Genomic DNA, 22,288 nt, shown 5'->3' with positions numbered 1-22,288 from the left:
GGGTAGCGATGCTTTACTATATCTTGAGGAGGGGGACTACGCCACTTACCGTCACATATATTTGATGCCTCCATTGACGGGAGCTCGCACCCCGATGACGAGGCCTGCCGGTATGTCATCCTCGGGCCAGGCCCGAGCTCGGGCTGCAGACGCCCCTTCTACTAGTAGGGCTGGTACATCTGGAGGTGGGGGTAGACCGGTTCCTCCGATTCCGTCGACTTATCCTCATCCTGGATGGCCAGATATGCCGACTAAGTTGATGGCGTGGCAGTATGGGGCTATCTCTCCGACCCCGATCCCGCTAGAGCCTCCGATGCCCAGTGATCAATACGCCATTGATCCTGACTCACCGCTGGTATGCTCCACTGTTTTTTGTTAATCATATTATTTAATTTTGATGATGTCTAAAATATATTAGTTAATATACATATTATTTGACACAAATTATTATCTTTTTAAAATATATATATATTTGTTAAATATTATTTAAATAAAATAATATTATCTTTTTAAAATATCTATGTTAAATATTATTTTAAATATTTTCAAAAACTTTACTATTCACCTTTTGAAAAATAGGGTTAATTACTATTCATCTTTTGACAAATCGATTAATTATATTATTTTGACAAAAATGATTGATTGGTTGTATTATTTTGACAAATTTGATATTTATGGGTTGTCTTATTTTGACAAAATTAATATGGAGTGGTAAAATATATTTAGATTAAAATCTCTACAACATATACAATATTTTAAAGAGGACATATATTTTCAGATCCATCATAAATATAATTTATAGAGATTTTTCTGTATGCAAAATTTTGATCAGAACTTATATAACATTATATGCAGAATACATCACGTGCGCTATTAAATTTTTTACATTACATTGATTATATCATATCACACTACACTACATTGATTATATCATATTATAATTAAACAAGAAGAAAAAGATGGAGTTATATATATATATATATATATAAGTGTGTATATATATATATATATATATATTTTAAACTAGATGGAGAAAATTATTTGTTTGTTTGAAAGTTGTGAACTTTGTATTAAATTGTCTACAAAAATGGTGGCTCCATGTTTGAAATAACAAAAAGAAAAAAATCAGTCTTATTTTTTATCTTTTGCTGACTATTCAAAATCAAGGAGTGTGCTTATGTAAGCGATGACATCAAGAGTGTGCTTATGTAAGCCATGACATCAGGAGCGTGCTTATGTAAGCCATGACGTCAGGAGCGTGCTTATGTAAGCCATGACGTCAGTAAGGAGTGTCCAATGGGTATATTTTTGTGTATAAATAGAAGTGTTGGATGTGGAGAAAAACCAAGAACTTGAAGAGAAAATATTTCTGTGAGCTCCAAAATTCTGAGTATTCTGCTCTTTCACTTTCAGATCTAAGTCTAGCTTTTGTTCTTACACTTTCATATCTACTCTTTGTGAGAGAATTATTGTAAAAGTGGGTTCAATTACCACTTATTCTTATTCCTTATTTTTGTGAGAGATTTTGTAAGGGTAAGGCATTTATTGTTGAGTGAGGCTCAATAGATAAGAGTAAGTCCTGTGCCAAATCCACAAGCTTGGTGGTGTATTTATTCAATTGATAGTAAAGAAATTCTCAAGGAGGTTCCTTGGGGAGTGGACGTAGGCCTGGCGTGCCGAACCACTATAAATCGCAGTGTTTGATTTTCTCTCTCTATCTCTTCTACTTTTATATTGATAATTATTATTCTGTTTTTTTTTTTATTTATTAAAATTCTGAATATTGTGTTATTTTTAATATTGTGAAATTTTTAATAACCCAATTCACCCCCCTCTTGAGTTGCCTATCTGGGATAACAATTGGTATCAGAGCCTAAACTCTAGTTTTTGTGACTTAACCGTCTCAGAGTAGATCATGGCAACCCCTAGTTATTCCTTACCCGAGGGACAAGCATCTAATAGGCCACCTCTATTTAGCGGCACAAATTTTAGCTATTGGAAAACTAGGATGACCATACATATTCAATCTAATGATTATGAATGTTGGAAAATTATTTGTAATGGTCCAAAATTTCCTACCAAAACTATAGATGGACTTAGGGTACCAAAACCTGAAGATGAGTGGGATGAATCAGATACTAGAATGGCCCAAATTAATGTCAAAGCTACAAACATGTTGTACTTTGCTTTAGATGCCAACGAGTTCAATAGAATTTTCACATGTAAAACCGCTAAAGAAATTTGGGACAAGCTTATAGTGACTCATGAGGGAACCGAACAAGTTAAAGAATCTAGAGTCAGTTTGCTAGTCCATAATTATGAACTTTTTAAAATGAAGCCTGATGAAACTATTCCTCAAATGTTTACTCGTTTTACTGATATTATTAATGGTTTAACTTCTCTTGGCAAAATATATACTAATGCTGAAATTGTAAGAAAAGTGCTTAGGTCATTACCAAAAAGTTGGGAGACAAAAGTCATTGCCATTACCGAAGCCAAGGATTTATCAAAGCTAAGTCTAGATGAGTTAATGGGATCTATCTTAACTCATGAGCTCATAATGCAAGAAGGAAAGGAAGAGGAGGACAACAACAAGAAGAAAGGAATAGCTTTCAAATCCACCGCGAAACATCAAGAGGATAAGGAAGATGATTCAGATGAGGATGAGGAAATGGCATTCATCACTAGAAAGTTCCAAAGGTTTGTGGGAAAGAAACAAGGTGTACGAAATTTTTTCAGAAAAGACTTCAACAACAGGGATTTTCAAAGAGGAGAAAATCACAAAAAATCTGAAGTAACCTGCTATGAATGCAACAAACCTGGACACTACAAATCAGAATGTCCAGAACTTAAGAAAAAATTCAAGAAGGACAAAAAGAAAGCTATGATTGCAGCATGGGGAGAAGATAGTGATGAAAGCGACACAGAAACCGAAGTTTGCAAAAACGAGGTTGCTAACCTATGTTTAATGGCACTTGGAAATGAAAATGAGGTAAATGACGAATCCTTTACATTTGATGAATTACAATTAGCTTTTGATGAATTACATGCAGAATTTAAGAAACTTAGTTTGAAAAATAATTGTCAAAAGAAAGTAATTTCAAGTTTATCAAAAGAAAATGAATCATTGACTTCCAAGATAAATGTTTTAGAAAATGAAGCCATGAAAATGAAAAAGGAAAATGAGATTTTAACTCAAAAAGAGTGTTCAATTTCTGAAAAACATTTAGTTGTATTGCAAAAAGAAAACGAGTCTTTAAAAAATGAGCAAATTATTTTAAAAGAAAATATTGAAGACTTGAAAACTACTCTTTCAAAGTTCACTCAAGGTAGAGAGACTTTAGATAAAATTCTTAAAAATCAAAACCGTACTTTTGGTAGAGCCGGAATTGGATATAAACCTTTTTCAAAAGTAAAAACTGCCAAAAATGGTTTTGTATATGCATCTTCTAATCACTCTCATCTCACATGTCATTTTTGTGGAACAAAAGGTCATATTTCACCTTCATGTCCTATTAAAAGAAATCCTTTTGCTAAAATAAAAAAGATGTGGGTTCCTAAGGATATCTCAAGGGTATCAAATTCTAACTTTTATGGACCCAAGAAAAAATGGGTACCAATAGAGAAATCAAATTTTTGTAGGTATGTTTCAAGACAAAATCCAGTAACGATAGATGGTATCTCGACAGTGCATGTTCGAGACACATGACTGGAAATAAAGCTATGTTCGCCACACTCCAACCAAAGGATGGCGGATATGTGACTTTTGGCGACAATAACAAGGGTAAAATCATTGGTGTAGGAAGTATTGGTAAAAATCCCTCTCCTATTATTGAAAATGTTTTATTTGTTGAAGGTTTAAAACATAACTTGCTTAGTATTAGTCAATTATGTGATAAAGGTTATAGAGTTATTTTTGAGAAAACTCATTGCACTATTGAAAATACTTTAGCAAACAAAACTTTATTTGTAGGTTATAGACATGAGAATATATATGTGTTTGATTTACATGATTTATCTTCTCATTTTAACATTAAATGTTTATCTGCTATAAATGATAATGGTTGGCTTTGGCATAGAAGATTAGGACATGCTCATTTTGATTTAATTTCCAAACTTTCAAAAAATGAGTTAGTCATAGGTTTACCAAAAATTGTTTTTGAAAAAGATAAACTTTGTGATGCATGTCAATTTGGAAAACAAACTAGAATTTCTTTTAAGTCCAAAAATATCGTTTCAACTACTAGACCGCTTCAACTCTTGCATATTGATCTATTCGGACCATCTAGAACATTAAGTTTAGGAGGAAAATCTTATGCCCTTGTTTGTGTTGATGATTACACTAGATATACATGGGTATTATTTTTAGCACACAAAAATGAAGCTTTTTATAATTTCTCAAAACTTTGTAAAAGAATTCAAAATGAGAAAAATCTTAATATTTGTAGTATTAGAAGTGACCATGGTAGAGAATTTGAAAATGATGATTTTATTAAGTTTTGTGATGACTTAGGAATAGATCATAATTTCTCAGCCCCTAGGACTCCTCAACAAAACGGTGTGGTTGAAAGAAAAAATAGAACTCTTGAAGAAATGGCTCGTACTATGCTTTGTGAAAATAATTTGCCTAAATATTTTTGGGCGGAAGCTGTAAACACTGCATGCTATGTTATAAACCGTGCCAGGATTAGACCTATTCTTAAGAAAACTCCTTACGAACTTTGGAAAGGTAGAAAATCTAATATTAGTCACTTGCGTGCTTTTGGTTGTAAATGCTTTGTATTAAATAACAATAAAGATAATTTAGGAAAATTTGATGCTAAATCAGATGAAGCTATATTTCTTGGTTATTCTATGTCTAGTAAAGCTTATAGAGTATTTAATAAAAGAACTCTACTTGTTGAAGAATCTGTGCATGTTGTTTTTGATGAATCTAACGATATTATTTCCAAGAATCTTTTAAGTAATGATATTGTAGAAAATCAACCAAGCATGGAGAGCATTTACAAAAAGGAAAATGAAGAAAATCCATTACGCGAACATGACGAAGAAATGACAATGGAGAAACTTCAAGAAATATATGCTCTTCCAGAAAATGGCTCAAATCTACCAAAAGAATGGAAGTATGCTCATGGCCACCCCAAAGACCTCATCATAGGTGATGCGGCGGAAGGTATAAAAACCCGTTCCTCTGTTAGAAATATTTGTGGTAACTTGGCATTTGTTTCACAAATTGAACCAAAATCATTTTTAGAAGCTGAAAATGATGAAAACTGGATTTTAGCAATGCAAGAAGAATTAAATCAATTTGAAAGAAATGAAGTTTGGTTTTTGACCCCTCGACTTAAGGATCATCCCGTTATTGGTACAAAATGGGTTTTTCGAAATAAAATGGACGAATCTGGAGTTGTTACTAGAAATAAAGCTAGATTAGTAGCTCAAGGCTATAATCAAGAAGAAGGAATTGATTTTGATGAAACTTTTGCACCAGTTGCCAAACTTGAAACTATTAGAATGTTACTTGCTTTTGCGTGTTTTAAAGATTTTAAATTATATCAAATGGATGTTAAAAGTGCTTTTTTAAATGGGTACATTTCGGAGGAAGTCTATGTTGAACAACCTCCCGGTTTTGAAAATCATAAATACCCGGATCATGTTTTCAAACTTTCAAAAGCCTTATATGGCTTGAAACAAGCTCCTAGAGCATGGTATGAAAGATTGAGTAATTTTCTACTTGACAAAGGTTTTTGTAGAGGAAAAATTGATACAACACTTTTTATAAAAATCAAAAAGGAAGATATGCTAATCGTTCAAATTTATGTTGATGATATCATTTTTGGTGCTACTAATGAAAATTTGTGCAAAGAGTTTGCTAAAGACATGCAGGGTGAGTTTGAAATGAGTATGATGGGGGAATTAAATTACTTCCTTGGTCTACAAATTAAACAAACTAATGATGGAATCCATTTAAATCAAACGAAATATATCAAAGATCTACTTAAAATGTTTGAAATGGAATCATCAAAGCCTGCAGCAACTCCAATGAGCACATCGATAAAAATCGACAAAGATGAGCAAGGTAAACCCGTAGATGAAAAGAAATATCGAGGTATGATTGGTTCTTTACTTTATCTTACTGCAAGTAGGCCCGACATAATGTTTAGTGTTTGTATGTGTGCACGTTTTCAATCCGCACCGAAAGAGTCACACATCACCGCAGTCAAACGCATTTTCAGATATCTTGCTGGCACTCAAAATTTGGGATTATGGTATCCTAAGGGAACCACCTTTGAACTTTTTGGTTACTCAGATGCCGACTTTGCGGGATGTAGACTTGACCGAAAAAGCACTAGTGGCACTTGTCATTTTCTTGGACACTCACTCACCTCTTGGTTTTGCAAAAAACAAAACTCAGTGGCTCTATCAACTGCTGAAGCAGAATACATTGCCGCCGCTGGGTGTTGTGCACAATTGCTTTGGATGAAACAACAACTTCAAGATTTTGGACTTCACTATGATCATATTCCTATAAAATATGACAACACAAGTGCTATTAACCTTTCAAAAAATCCTATTCAGCACTCACGCACTAAACACATTGAAATAAGGCATCATTTTCTGAGAGATCATGTACTCAAAGGTGACATTGAACTCGAATTTGTGCCTACAAATTGTCAATTAGCTGACATTTTTACCAAGCCTCTAAATGAAGAACAATTTTGTTATATTAGAACAGAACTTGGTATGATGAATACTCCAATATAATGTTTATATTAAAAAATATTTTTTTAATAATTAAATAAAATAAATATTGTAATAATTATTATTATTATAAAAAATAATAACCATAATAATAATATACATATATTTATATATATAATTTCTTTCTCTCCCTTTCCGTCTCTATCTCTCACCCACTCTCTCCTTTACTTTCTCTTTCTCTTGGCCTCTCACTCTCTCCTTCTTCAGCCGACTTCATCTCCATGATCACCATCATCTACAACCATCTCCACCATCCACAAAATCATCCATCACTACCATCATCCACCCAAATCCCTTACCAATTCATCGAACTCCATCACTTCTCCATCCGAAAATCTGCATCACCATCTTCACCGATTCATCAAGTTTCATCACCGATCCATCAAGATCCGTGACTGATCCATCAAGGTCCATTGCCGATCTACACTAATTCACCACTGACCTACCCCATCTTCTCCATTTCTTCCGATTTTCAAGGTCATCACCGATCAACATGTTAAAATTATTATTGCACTGTGTTGTATTTTTTTTCTTGTTATATGTGCTCCAAATTCTCTTGGATTTAATATTGGTTGCTTCTACCTTGATTGAAGTATTTGTTTTTATTTTTATTTTCTCCTTTTATGCTAGTGCACTTGGTGTAGTTGTTTATGGCCAGATCTTAAGGGCATTTGGTGTCATAGATTGGTAATTTATTTCTTCAATTTTATGAAATTTCTAGTGCATTAATTCAGGGGGAGACTCATATTTTGAGATTAACAATCATTATAAAATATATATATATATATATATATATATATATAAAGGGGGCATGTGTATATTCTGTGCATAATTTTAGGGGGAGTATATATATACATTTTTTTTTCCTTATCTGCCATACTCATTGTCTGCACCAACAAATAATTTTTTTGCAAAAACAGAATTTAAAAAATAAATAAATAAAAATAAAAATAAATTTAATAATAACAATAAAATAAATAAATAAAAACGGAAAAATTGCTCGAAATTTTATTTCAGAAAACGAAAATATTACTCAATTACATGTAAATTTTCAGAAGGCTTCACAGATTTATTCTTTTTCACTTCTCTCAACAATTTTTCATGAGCCTCTTTTACATGTCTCTCTCTATTTTCGATTTCTGTGAGCCTTGGCATTATTACTGTTGCATAATAATGCACTGCATTCTCCAACTGTGCATTTTTCCTTTTTAGCTCTTTCTTCTCCTTACACATATTCACTACTTGTTGTTTTAACAAGCACACCTCATCTCTCCATTGCTGATTTTCTTGTACTCTTGCTTGTAATCGTCGCGCCATATTGGAAACTGCAGTCATGGCCTGTGTACTAAGAGCCATAGTGTTATTAATAGCATCGAAATCATTTCGATTGCCAATACCACTAGAACCCTCATTTACAGGCATAGCAAGTGCCTGCGTCACTGGTACTCTCTCATTTGCCTGCATTACAAGCACCTCATGCAGGTCCGACTCATTGATAGCCAAGGTAAGGAATGACATGATTACAAAAGAAGCTAAAACAATTTTTTTTTTCAAACACTTGATGATTTTGTATCTGATCTGTGTCACTTTTTATACACTCCATTGATCCATTACTCGATGCATATCTGCTATATCTGCTCAAATCTTTTGTTTGTCAATATTTCCTGCGCTCGAGATGCTCCAAAATCCCCACATTGATTCCGACAAGACAGACAGCCCCTTATTTTATTTTTGGCCACCCAGATTATTGTATCAACTGTGTTTGTTTCTTATCTTCATCTTTATTTTGATGATGTCAAAGGGGGAGAAAAAATATGATTTTGAAAATTATATGTTGCAGGGTTACCATTATCAAAATTATATGTTGCAGGGTTGTTATATGTTGCAGGGTGTCGCAGGGTTGTCAAATATTTTGTCAAATTTATTTTGTGTCAAATCCATACAAATATTGCCATCATCAAAAAGGGGGAGATTGTTAATCATATTATTTAATTTTGATGATGTCTAAAATATATTAGTTAATATACATATTATTTGACACAAATTATTATCTTTTTAAAATATATATATTTGTTAAATATTATTTAAATAAAATAATATTATCTTTTTAAAATATCTATGTTAAATATTATTTTAAATATTTTCAAAAACTTTACTATTCACCTTTTGAAAAATAGGGTTAATTACTATTCATCTTTTGACAAATCGATTAATTATATTATTTTGACAAAAATGATTGATTGGTTGTATTATTTTGACAAATTTGATATTTATGGGTTGTCTTATTTTGACAAAATTAATATGGAATGGTAAAATATATTTAGATTAAAATCTCTACAATATATACAATATTTGAAAGAGGACATATATTTTCAGATCCATCATAAATATAATTTATAGAGATTTTTCTGTATGCAAAATTTTGATCAGAACTTATATAACATTATATGCAGAATACATCACGTGCGCTATTAAATTTTTTACATTACATTGATTATATCATATCACACTACACTACATTGATTATATCATATTATAATTAAACAAGAAGAAAAAGATGGAGTTATATATATATATATATATATATATATGTGTGTGTATATATATATATATTTTAAACTAGATGGAGAAAATTATTTGTTTGTTTGAAAGTTGTGAACTTTGTATTAAATTGTCTACAAAAATGGTGGCTCCATGTTTGAAATAACAAAAAGAAAAAAATCAGTCTTATTTTTTATCTTTTGCTGACTATTCAAAATCAAGGAGTGTGCTTATGTAAGCGATGACATCAAGAGTGTGCTTATGTAAGCCATGACATCAGGAGCGTGCTTATGTAAGCCATGACGTCAGGAGCGTGCTTATGTAAGCCATGACGTCAGCAAGGAGTGTCCAATGGGTATATTTTTGTGTATAAATAGAAGTGTTGGATGTGGAGAAAAACCAAGAACTTGAAGAGAAAATTTTTCTGTGAGCTCCAAAATTCTGAGTATTCTGCTCTTTCACTTTCAGATCTAAGTCTAGCTTTTGTTCTTACACTTTCATATCTACTCTTTGTGAGAGAATTATTGTAAAAGTGGGTTCAATTACCACTTATTCTTATTCCTTATTTTTGTGAGAGATTTTGTAAGGGTAAGGCATTTATTGTTGAGTGAGGCTCAATAGATAAGAGTAAGTCCTGTGCCAAATCCACAAGCTTGGTGGTGTATTTATTCAATTGATAGTAAAGAAATTCTCAAGGAGGTTCCTTGGGGAGTGGACGTAGGCCTGGCGTGCCGAACCACTATAAATCGTAGTGTTTGATTTTCTCTCTCTATCTCTTCTACTTTTATATTGATAATTATTATTCTGTTTTTTTTTATTTATTAAAATTCTGAATATTGTGTTATTTTTAATATTGTGAAATTTTTAATAACCCAATTCATCCCCCCTCTTGGGTTGCCTATCTGGGATAACATTTTTCATTCATCATTCAGATGTTTAGACATTCTTTTGTTCACTGATGATTGTGAGCTCATATTTGCAGCCACCGCGAGGGTACATGGAGGAGGTGGTTGGACTGGTGGCCACACTCGAGGGCATGGTCCTGAGTAGGGAGGCACAGTTGTCTGTCGCGGGCATTCAGGTACCCTTCAGTTTTCTGGCATTTATCATACTTCTGATGACATGCTGATTTCTACTACATCGATAGACTACTTGTGTAGAGCACATCTGACACACACCCCACTTGGACACTGCATTTACATGCACCCACTTCACGTAGCCTTTGCTTGTATCTGCATCTGATGTATATACTGATGTATTTGAAATGAACTCTTTGTTTTCAGATGCCTTCATGGTCCGGTCAGCCGCAGGCCAGGCCACTTGGGCCTCCTTGGGGAGCTGGGCCATCTAGACCTTTTCAGGGAGTTGGGTCACCCGGGCCTTTTCAGGGGGCTGGGCCATCCCGGCCTTTCCGAGGAGCCGAGCCATCTAGGCCTTTTCGAGGAGCTCGAGGAGGGCCTGTCCGCAGACGCAGGGCTCATGTTGTAGAGGCAGAGCCTGATGAGGAGGAGGTGGAGGAGGATGATGAGGAGGCTACCGACCGTCAGTCAGAGACATCTGCTGAGGAGGGGGGCTCCGGTCTTGGTTCGGGGAACAGAGGCGAGGCTGAGGGGGATCCTGAGGATGACAGCTCCGACTCAGATGATGATGATGGTGCAGAGGTTGTCCCGCAGAAGAGGATGAGGAGTGCTTCTCATTCCCGTTCCCGAGGACATTGATGCTGTTGTTTCCTGCTTTATTTTTCTTTTTGCTAGTAGTTTGTAGCACTTTGCACATTGTTAGGCAGTTTTATTTTTTGTAAAACTTGTACCTTTATTTGTTGTAAAGCATGATGGAATGAAACAGCTTTTGAAAAGGTGTTTGTATTTTAAACTTTTAGCATCGTATCGCATCATTTTATTTCGCACAAAAATGAAATTGAATGGGAATGTGCATTGTGTAATCACCAAGTCAGGTAGTGAACCGACGCAACAAACTAAGCAACCCAACTTACTAAGATATAACAGAACCTTTAGCAAGTTTACAACTCGATAAACAAAATGCAATAACGTTGACGACGCAAATAAACAAGACTTAAACAAAGATTGCTTAAACAGAGCGCAATGACTCAAAAACACAAAACACGTCCGCTCGACAAACAACTCGATAAGCAAAACAACAACTCGATAATCAAAACAACAACTCGATAAACAAAACAACAACAGAGTGTACTTCTGACGATCTGGGCGCCAGAACGTATCCGAAGCAGAGGGAAATGAAGGCCTTTGACTCTCCCGTTGCATGGAAATGCTTGGAACTTTCCCTCGAAGGGTAAAACAGGGCCAAGGGGATACACTGCAGCATTGCCAGCCATCTTTGGGAGCCGGCCGGCCAATTTTATGGAGAGTGGGAGCCGGCCGGCCAGTTTTTGAAAAAGAGAATGGCCGGCCAGCCAGAAAAGGTGGCCGGCCGGCCACTTATTCCTGCAGCCACCTGATTTTTGACACGTGTCCCCGTGAATAGTGTTTTTCCCTCTATAAAAGCCTCAACTTCGGGAACATTCATTTCATCTTAGTTTTACACAAAGATGGAGGCATTTCTCGCGGAAAATCTCACATCTTGGATCTCTTCTCTAGATGGCTCGGAAAAGCTGAACTTCCGGGGTTTCGGCTTGAATGCACTATTCACGCTGAGCCGTACTCCGCTACAGCTCCCTTTTCTCCATGCTGCGACAAGGTTCTGGAATCCAGTGACGCACGTTTTTAGCTTTGGCGGCCAAGAGATGTGTCCCACTTTCGAAGATTTTCAGGTTTTGATGGAGTCTGAATGCTCTGAAGTGATCTTGCCCCAGCTCCGTTTTGGCCATGCTCAGGCCTTAGGGCGGATGTGTGGGCTCACGGCGCATGACGCTCGATCTCTGATCTGCAGTGGGGAGCTGGACATCCTCGGCTTGATCCATCGTTTTTCCGACGCCGGTGACCGCAACAACCATTATTGGCAGGGTTTCCGGCAACACGCCCTCTGCTTGTGTTTGTTGTCTCACTTTCTGCTTTCCTCGGGCTTTGGCGGGGCTAGCATTCGCCTAATTGAAGTTGCCCAAGGCTTGAGAGAAGGAAAGAGCTGTATTGCCATGACCTTGGCCGAGACACTGATGGGCTTAGACTCTGTCTATCGCCGGGAGGCGACTAGGTTTGCTGGGAGTCCACTGCTGCTGCAGGTAATGTTTCCCACCCAACCTTACATATATATTTACTCACATCACTCGACCCTCAGGCTCGGTTTTTCTCACAAAACCCTTGTCTTACTTTTCTCTCATCGTACATCTCTCTGTTCTTTATTCTCTCATTTTCCATCCCTCCCCTAGGTATGGTTAATGGATAAGTTGCAGGTTGTGGACTCTTGCCCGGCCTATTCAGCTCGAGGCTACTTCTTTCGGCAGCGCCTAGTTAATGCTCTTAACGAAAGGTGGTGGTTCGATTGGATGTGCAATTTGTCCGCAGACGGCATTGCTTGGCGTTGTCCTTGGCTCAACCTCCCGGCAATGAGCTATAGTATGTCTCGGCTGATTGGGATCCAATTGATTGGTCTAACCCACTGCGTATTCTATTTTCCGTTCCGGTTCCTGCGTCAGTTTGGTCATGATCAGACCTGCCCACCGGAGGGGATTGAGTACCCAGCTGCTTTCCAGGTCCGGGGTGCGCAGCTTGCCCGATATGCCACAGCATGGAGGACCAGAGAGCTCCTGGCCCCTGCTTCCACTTTCAGTTGCACTTTGTCCGATGAGTGCTTTGATTGGCTCAATGAGGAGGCACAGGTTGGGCCTAGCTTGGCATCAGATGCTCCATCCAGCTCTGGGAGGGGACGCAGAGATACTTGATTCAACTATGCCCCAAATTTATTGCTTATTTAGCATTTTCAAGTTTTCTTTATGAATGTACTAAAAAAAGCAACCTCGATTGTAATGCAAGAGCAGGAGAACTCAGTTTTGAAATCAATGAAATTGAAGGTTATGGTACTGAAAATTTTCCGCTTTGGTCCAAAAATGGTCTTAGTCGTAGAAAGATTAATTTGAACAAAGTCGACTTTTATTAAAAACTTTTCAAAACTATTTCCGATGTGGATCAGAACTGGACACGCCGAAAATCTGTCACTGAGATGCACAACCCCAGATCCCTGCAACTGGAAAGTTGCCCCTAGTCTGAAGAACAACGCGGCACTTCATGGCAACGGAAAGTTGCCCCTTGTCTGAGTAACTTTGCACCGTCGCGGCAACGGAAAGTTGCCCCTAGTTTGAACAGCACTGTACCGGAGATCGCGATAAATGCTGATGGATAAAGATGACTGAGATGATCGAAATGGACAAAGTTGATCGGGGAAAAGTTTATGGCTGAACTTCAAGGTGAAGTTGCCTACGTATCCCAAAGATGGGAATCAAGCCTTACGTAGTTCAGGCCGAGGTTCACTCGAGTATTTTCACTCTCCTTTTGCGCTCTAACTTTTGCCAAGGCCGCCCTTTGCGGGTTTTCAACCTTGCGAGCTCAGTTTTTATATTTTCTAATTTTTTGTGCTCTGACTTTTGCCTAGGTCGCCCTTTCGGGTTTTTGGCCTAGCGAGCCTCTCAAGGATAGTATTTCTTCAACTTGTCCATATTGATCGGTTGTGAGAACTCTAAGCCATCTAGATCCATCAGAACCACAGCTCCACCTGACCAGATAGCTTTGATGATGTAAGGACTAGTCCAATTGGGTTCGAACTTGCCCCTTGGGTCGTGGATGGGAGCTCGATTGTCTTTGAGCACCAAATCTCCTTCTTTCAGATTCCTGGACTTAACCTTCTTGTTGAAAGCCTAGGCAATTCTGCGTTGATAGCCTTGGATGTGGTACAGTGCTTTCAGTCTTCTTTCATCAAAGAGCATGAGTTCTTCGAATCTGCTTTGCTGCCAATCTGCTTCGGCTATTTGGCACTCAGCTAATATTCGTAACGACGGAACCTCAATCTCAATGGGTAGAACAGCCTCCATTCCATAGACCAATGAATATGGAGTTGCTCCAGTAGAAGTTCTGATTGAAGTCCTGTAGCCCCACAGAGCAAATGGCAGCTTGTCTGGCCAATCCCGATAGGTTCCCACCATCTTCTGCAGTATATGCTTGATATTCTTGTTGGCGGCCTCGACCGCTCCGTTGGTCTGCGGCCGGTATGTAGATGACTTATGGAAAGCCACATTGTATTTTTCCAACAAGTCTATCACTTCTTTCTTGAAGTGGGAACCATTATCTGAAATTATCTCGTTTGGCACCCCGTAGCGACAGATGATGTTGTTTCTGATGAACTTTGCGACGTGCGACGCTTTCAACACCGCGTATGATTGGGCCTCGACCCACTTTGTGAAATAATCTATCGCTACTAGGATAAACTCATGCCCGTTTGACCCCTTCGGGGTAACAGCTCCGATCACATCAATTCCCCAGACTGAAAAAGGCCATGGCGAAGTCATGTTGTACAGCTTTGACGGCGGGATGTTCATGCGGTTTGCATGAATTTGACACTTGTGGCATCGCCGAACAAAACTAACACAATCCTCCTCCATGGTTGACCAGTAGTAGCCCTGTCTGAGGATCTTTCTGGCCAGCATTACTCCATTCATGTGTGCACCGCACTCCCCCCCATGGATGGCTTCCATCAGGCGTTTCGACTCTTCAGCTTCTACACAGAGCTTATGCATTCCCAGATGACCCCTTTTGTACAGCTTATCCCCGCAGATAATGAACTGAGCAGCCATTCTTCTGATGGCCCTCTTATCCTTGGCATTTGCCCCTAGTGGATATGTCTCCTTTTCCAAGAAGTTCCAGATGTCGTAATACTAGGGGTTGCCGTCTTGAACCTCATCTATGGCGGAAATCGACTCGTATGCTGGCGCAAACTTTTGATCAATAATGACTGGACGCATCCGGACTCCGGACGGGATGTCTATCATAGAAGATAGAGTTGCTAGTGAATCTGCGAACCTGTTGTTCTCTCTTACGAGGTGGGTGAAATTTAGCTTCTCAAACCGAGGAATTAACAAATCCAAGGTTTGGTGGTAAATTATCATTCTTTCCTCCTTGACTTTCCAATCTCCTTTTGCTTGAGACACAACAAGGTTCGAGTCCCCAATGACGTCCAACCGTTTTGCCCCTAGTTCTAGGGCTGCTTCCAGGCCAGCAATACATGCCTCATACTCTGCTTCATTGTTGGAGACTTTGAACCGAAGCTTGAATGCTAAAGGGATGCGGGAATCGTCAGGCGCTATCAGCAACACCCCTATCCCATACCCATACTGGTTTGACGCTCCATCAAAGTACATCGTCCAAGTTTCATCTTCGACGTGCAGAATGGCTTCATCTGGGAATAGATACTCAAACGCTTCATCCCCCTCAACCGGGTGGTCGGCAAGGAACTCCGCTACCGCTCTCCCTTTTACTGACTTGCGCGTTACATACTTCAAATCAAATTCGGAGAGCAACAGCAGCCAACGAGCTAGCTTACCCGTAAGTGCTGGTTTCTCGAAAAGATATTTGACGGGATCCAAACGCGAAACCAACATTACAGAGTGAGCTAACAGGTAGTGCCGCAGCTTCCTGGTTGCCCATACCAAGGCCAAACAAGCCTTCTCCAGCGGTGTATAGCAGGTCTCGTAATCCAGCATCTTTTTGCTCAGATAGTAGATGGCTCTTTCCACTTTGTCTTCTGACTCCTGCGCGAGCATGCAGCCCATGGTAGTCTCAGTTACCGAAAGGTACAATATCAACGGTCTCCCCGGCTCTGGTGGTGACAACACGGGCGGGTTCTGTAGATACTCTTTGATCTGCTCAAAAGCTGCTTGACATCGGTCGTCCCATTGGAATTTCTTTCCTTTCTTCAGGAGACTAAAAAGTGGTTCACAAGTCAAGGTTAATTTAGAAATAAACCGTCTTATGAATTGCACTTTACCCAAAAAGCCTCGCACCTCCTTTTCAGTCCTTGGTGGCGGCATTTCTAAGATGGCCTTGATTTTGGAAGGGTCGACCTCGATGCCCCTTTGTGTAATCAGAAACCCTAGCATCTTCCCTGCTGTAACACCAAACGTGCATTTCTGGGGATTCAGTCGCAGCCGAAATTCTTTGATCCTTTGAAAGAATTTTTGTAAGGCGGTGTAGTGGCTCTCTCTTTCCTTGGACTTGACAATCATGTTGTCCACATACACCTCGACCTCTTTATGGATCATATCATGCAATATTGTAGTTGCTGCCCGTTGATACGTAGCTCCAGCATTTTTCAACCCGAATGGCATCACTCTATAACAATATGTACCCCACGGGGTAGTGAATGCAGTCTTCTCCCGGTCTTCGGGTGCCATTACTATCTGATTATAGCCTGAGAAACCATCCATAAACGAAAGCAAAGCGTGTCCTGCCGTGAAATCCACCAATTCATCAATGTGTGGCAAGGGAAAGTCGTCCTTCGGACTGGCCCTGTTCAAATCTCTGAAGTCTACACAGACCCGAATTCTGCAGTCCTTCTTTGGCACCGGAACAATGTTGGCCAACCAAGTTGGGTATTCAGATACCAGCAGGAACCCTGCGTCAATTTGCTTGGTGACCTCTTCCTTAATTTTGAGAGCCCAGTCCGGGCAGATCCTTCTGAGTTTCTGTTTGACAGGGCGGGCCTCGGGATCAAGAGGGATCCGGTGCTGTACAATCTCAGGATCGATTCCAGGCATGTCTTCGTAGGACCACGCGAAAACAACTTTGAAATCCTTTAATAAAGCGACTAAGCGCTCGCGCTCCTCCGAAGACAACGTGGACCCGATCTGGACCAGCCGCGGGTCCTTCTCAGTACCAACATTCACAGTAGTGATTTCATCCATTAAAGGTTTAACGAATCTTTCCTGCTCTTGATCAATTAACCGTTGCAAGACTGGGGAATTTCTCCCTCGTTGTTTTCATCAAAATTTTGAAAATCCTGATTTAAGCAATAAATCAAAGGCACAGAAAAATACTCAGAAACCACATCCACATCATTCTCATTAAATATTTCCAAGCCGTCAGATTCCTCTGTTACAACAGACTCAAAAGAAAATGAAAATGACGACTTAGACAGGACTGTGGCATCCGAGTTATCACCCCCAGGAATACCGGACTCAGACTCAGTCGAGCTGGAATCTGATTCCGACGCACAAGATTCGGTGGAATCAGATTCCGGCTCACTACCTGACCCGGAACTGCTAGATAAAAAGCCTTCTTCATATTGCCAGATGAGAGAAGGTGCGATAAATGCATCCAAGATCGGCGCTGGAAAGCCTGCAGCTATTTCATCTCCAATCATAGAAACCAAAGAGTTATCCCCCGAGCACTCTTGGTCGATCGGAGGATCTGATAGTAGACTCGCCAGTGCTACCCCCATTTCAAGCTCTGTGCTCTCAGGATCCACTGCTCTACACTGCTCAAACTCAGTTGGTGGGTCTGTCTGCGCTTCGGCAATGTCATCCCCAGATAATTGTATGTCGAAGAAGATTTCAAAACCAGGCACGCGCTTCTTCTCCGCGTTCAGCCATGGCTCCGGGAAGCCGCAGAATGGAAAATCTTCCCCCTCCCAGACGAAACGTCCGTTTAGGGTACCCCAGATGGGCCTATGCATTAACTCAAATGGCTTCCCGGCCTTCTTTGCTCTGGCCCTTCCGGCCATTTCTTTTCCTTTCCTCACCCAATCCTCTTTGGCGGGCAGATAACCCAGTCCAAATGTGTGAGGATTGTGTGGCACTTCGGCTAACACTGAGACGCCCTTCCGGCCGCTTCTCCCTAATCCCATCCCGGGGGTATGTTTTAGCTTGTTCATGAGGTAGATAGATTGAGCACTAACGTACATACCCTCATTCACAGCCATGACATTCTGCACCACTTGAGCCTCGGCCAAAGTGAACCCCGACAAAAACACATCCTCCGTGCCGTGCTCGATCTCCAAGACAGGTGTGGACACTTCCGGCGGCGGATGGATTGATGAATTCCCAAAAACGATCGCTACCCCTTTCCCGTGAGGGTACTTTAGCATCTGATGTAGAGTGGAAGAGACTGCTTTGACCTGGTGCAACCACGGTCGCCCCAAAAGTAGGTTAAAGGTTGCGGGAACGTCCAAGATATGAAATTCAATGCTGTGTTGTCCTGGACCAACCTTGGTTTGAATTTTAACAGTCCCCATCACTTCTCTGCTGGTATTGTCGTATGCTCTAATCACTTGGGTAGTTGGGACGAAGTCCACGGGCTTCAACCCGATTGCATATGCCGTTCTGGTCGGGCAAACATTAATCGCAGACCCGGTATCAACAAGTACCACCGGTATCCACTTATCTCTACACTCCACAGAAATATAGAGAGGTTTGTTATGATTTGTGCCCTCAGGCGGTAGTTCCTTGTCCGAAAAGGTTAATGCCGGGGAACCTCCTCCCGGAAAAACCAGCCCAACCAGCTGTTCAGGCGTGGTGTCTATGGAGAGTTTGGACTTGTCCATGGCAGATAGGACAGCTTCTCTATGTACTCGGGATGCCGTTAGCAGTCCCCAGATGGAGATGTCTGCTTGTATCTTCTTTAACTGTTTCAGCACAGCTTCATCTTCAATCTGCTTCTCCTTCTATTTCTCCGCTACTCTATCCTTCCCGGATGCCTCGGGTTGGTCCAGGTGTGGGGGTTTGAAGTACCGCCCACTTCTCGTCATGTGGTCAACCTCATCGAGGTACCAAGTGTCATCCGGTTGATTATTTCCCCAGTCTTCATCCGTGTGGGCAAGACATAAGTCATCGTCTTCCCACCACATTCCGTCGGCAGCCAACAGACACCTGTCTGGCTCCGGTTTAGTTGGCTCCAGTTTAGTTGCACTCGCAGTACTCCCTGTCCACATGCTCGCAGCATTCTCCATCTTCGTGCACACAGCACTTTCAGTCCCCTCAGGGCCTTTAGCTTTCCTAATTCTCTCAGCCTCCTCAAACTTTTCTCGTTCCAGCTGCATCAGTACAGCTGTTTGTTCAACAATTCCCGTATCCATAATGCCCATGTCCCGAGCGGAATTCTTAGCACCGGCGCTCTCCGGCGATACAACTTGACTTTCGGCCATTCCGGCCATAGCTGATACCTCTGCCCCTGCCGGGCTCTGTTCTGGTCGGGCTTCCCCCACTTCATCCGATTGATCCTCGAGCCATCCAGTGGCCTCTACCGATTCCTCATGGTCGAACCAGTTGATTGACGCATCCCCCGGTTCGTGGTCATTGAAAAATTGCAAGTTGGCAAAGTCCTCCTCTACGGCTGTCAGATCATCTGCCCATAGCTCAGATCCATCTCCCCGGATCATGCATAGCTCTCCTGTCTCTGGCAATTCTATACCTAGCCCAATTCGGCTCGTTGATAGGATATACTCGCTTGGATCATAGGCTTCCCCAGCAAAACTATGTCCAGTCCCAGATTCAACAATCTCATTCTCTCCCAAAATCTGCCCTGCTCTATCTTCGACGGTCACCACCGTCGGTTCTGGTTGGGTTTTGGAGATGTCCACCATGTACAAGAAGTCAGTGCAATCGGGGAGGAGCACCTCCGGCTTGGGTAGGTGGGTCGGGGTGATATAGATACTGGGATCGTAAGATGCGATCCCAGTTTGGATAAAATTAATTCTGTTGGGAGGGGGAGGTTGGTTATGTGGTGGGAGAGGGTTGGTTCTGACATTGGGTTTATCAGGAGGCGCGATCACCTGTTTGTCAATAAGATCCTGGATCTCATGACGCAATCTGTAACAACGGTCGGTGTCGTGACCGTGTTGTTGGTGATACGCACAGTATTTTGACGGGTCATGAGAGGGAGGGAGTGGATTTGGTAGTGGCTTCGGCTCCAGGGGTTTCAAATGCTTCTTTCTGATCAATACCCCTAGAGCTTTGGACAGGGGCATATATAGTGGGGTGAAGGTTCTTTGGCCTCGCGGTTGGAATCTGTTGGTTTGTGTGTTGCTTCCGGACGCGCCGGAGAAGGGTGTGGCAGCCATGGGCCTTGAAGGGGGAGGGGGAGTGGTGGTGACCATACTAACTTCCGAGGCTTTTGTATTTGCAGTGCCACTCGAGCCCGCATTGTTGTTACGGTTGAAGGTCCTCCTCGGTTGTTCCCTGCCGTGGTCAAACAGACCTTGTTTCATTGCATCTTCGATTTGCACCCCCATCTCATGTAAATCTGCGAAAGTAGGAAAGGGGACTACAATCATTCTCTGCATCAACTTTGGGTGGAGATTGCGCACAATCATCCGGATTTGATCTTTGTCAGTGGGCCTTAAAGTCATCATTGACGCCTTTGCCCTCCATCGGATCACAAAGTCCGAGAAAGTTTCCTTGGGCTCTTGCCTTGTCGTTTCGAGATCACGGGTTGTGATCTCGATCTGAGTGTTGTACGAATATTGCGCGACAAAGGCCTCAGCCATTTCATCCCAATTCTTTTTCACTTCATCTTGCAACTTTGCGTACCAATGGGCGGCCACACCCGATAGGGTTCGGCCGAATAGTGAAAGCTTCTGTGGTCGTGTTAGGCCCATTGGCCGCAAGATGTCTGCAAACAGTCGGAGATGGACCATGGGGTCGCCGGACCCGTCAAAGCGGTCGATTTGTGGCATTTTGAACCTATCGGGGAGTGTTACGGCCTCCTCGGTATATCCGTCTTCGATATCCGGCATAGCCTTGACCCCTTGGGATTTCTGAAAGAGCTTCTCCAGTTTGCTCAATTTCAGAGCTGTATGATCAACCTCGAACTCGAAGGGAGAGTCGGGGCGATTGGGTGCATGGACCTTGGACAGTTGTGGTGGAAGCGGGGGCGGAGCTGGCCCCGTTGGAAGATTCGTGTCCTCTTGTAAGTTTTGGACATTCGGCATGGCATTCTGGGCATTTGGTGGGGCGTTCTGAACAGTAGGTGCCTGCTCAGGTAATGGGGCCCCTGCCGGAGGAGGAATTTGGTGTGAAGCAGATGCTGTATTCTGTTGTTGCAGTCTGGTAATCAGCTCAGCCTGCTGGGTCATAATCTCAGCTTGTTGCTTAGCGAGTTCATCCCGGCGAACGGCATCCTGTTGCATGGCCCGCATGGTTTCTTGCATTTGGCGCATCATCTCCTCAACTCCTGTTGGTGCCGTCATACTGTTTCGATTTGTCTGAACTACTGGCAGATCTGTCTCAATGGGGATCTCAATCCGACTGTCCACTGATGGGGGAAACCACTGTTCTGGTGATCTCTGTTCAGATACACTGCGCTTTTTCTGCTTCCTTCTGGTAACAGGGGGTAGAGAATGGAACATTGGCTGTCCGTCGATTAGATCCTCAGATCGATGGAGTCGACGACCTCGTGTCCAAAGTGCTTGGGGAATGCCTGCTGGGTTGGAAGCAATTGTGCTAAAACTGACCTAGCAAAAGATAAATAAAGCGAAAAGGAAATAAATAAACAGATAAACGGACAGCATAACAGCTTAAAAAAAAATGCATGACACACAGCCGGGCATAACAACACACAGTTGATAAGCTGAATACACGCTGTCCTCAAACACTGATTATTATCCCTGTATCACTGTTCCCTAAAACAGAATCTGATACCCGCAGATAGCTGATTCTTAAATACTGGCTGATGCCCGCAGGCCTGATACCCATAATACGGAACTGATGCCCGCAGGCCTGATGCCCAAACTCATATACTGAACTGATGCCCGCAGGCCTGATACTAACAATACTGAACTGATGCCCACAGGCCTGATGCCCAAACTCGTATACTGATGCATGCATTCATGTAGAGACGCACTCTAAAGCACATAACAGATAAGTGAGAGCCAAAACACCCATATGTTGGGGTATGGTTTTCCTGTCCTATTTTGTCAGGAGCTAGGGTTTCACTACGCACACAGCGGTTTCAAACAACCTATAAATGGGTAAGCAACCTGTCCTAGTTTGGAATGGTCACTATGGATCCGAATATGCACTAGGTCGAAT

At 41.2% G+C, this 22,288-nt stretch overlaps 1 protein-coding gene across 1 annotated transcript; it reads left to right on the top strand.

Moving 5' to 3' along the window:
• Positions 1-9,404: 9,404 nt before the first annotated feature.
• On the top strand, positions 9,405-11,108 carry LOC145807709 (uncharacterized). Its single transcript, XM_082906382.1, has 2 exons — positions 9,405-10,384; positions 10,587-11,108. The coding sequence occupies exons 1-2, from the start codon at positions 10,262-10,264 to the stop codon at positions 11,019-11,021; spliced, it is 558 nt and encodes a 185-aa protein (XP_082762508.1). The 5' UTR covers positions 9,405-10,261; the 3' UTR covers positions 11,022-11,108.
• The last annotated feature ends 11,180 nt before the right edge of the window (positions 11,109-22,288 follow it).

The sequence above is a fragment of the Camellia sinensis genome, chromosome 14, assembly GCF_055761805.1.
Source record: "Camellia sinensis isolate YWXY chromosome 14, ASM5576180v1, whole genome shotgun sequence".
Classification (NCBI taxonomy): Eukaryota; Viridiplantae; Streptophyta; class Magnoliopsida; order Ericales; family Theaceae; genus Camellia; species Camellia sinensis.
The sequence above is the reverse complement of the archived record's forward strand: the minus strand, read 5'-3'. Positions and strand labels throughout refer to the sequence as shown.

What these genes read in the sequence shown, in the direction of transcription:
- LOC145807709 (XM_082906382.1), top strand. Translation starts at nt 10,262, where the DNA reads ATGATTGTGAGCTCATATTTGCAGCCACCGCGAGGGTACATGGAGGAG. An exon ending in TGTCTGTCGCGGGCATTCAG is followed by an intron (nt 10,385 to 10,586) that starts GTACCCTTCAGT and finishes CTTTGTTTTCAG; the next exon opens with ATGCCTTCATGGTCCGGTCA.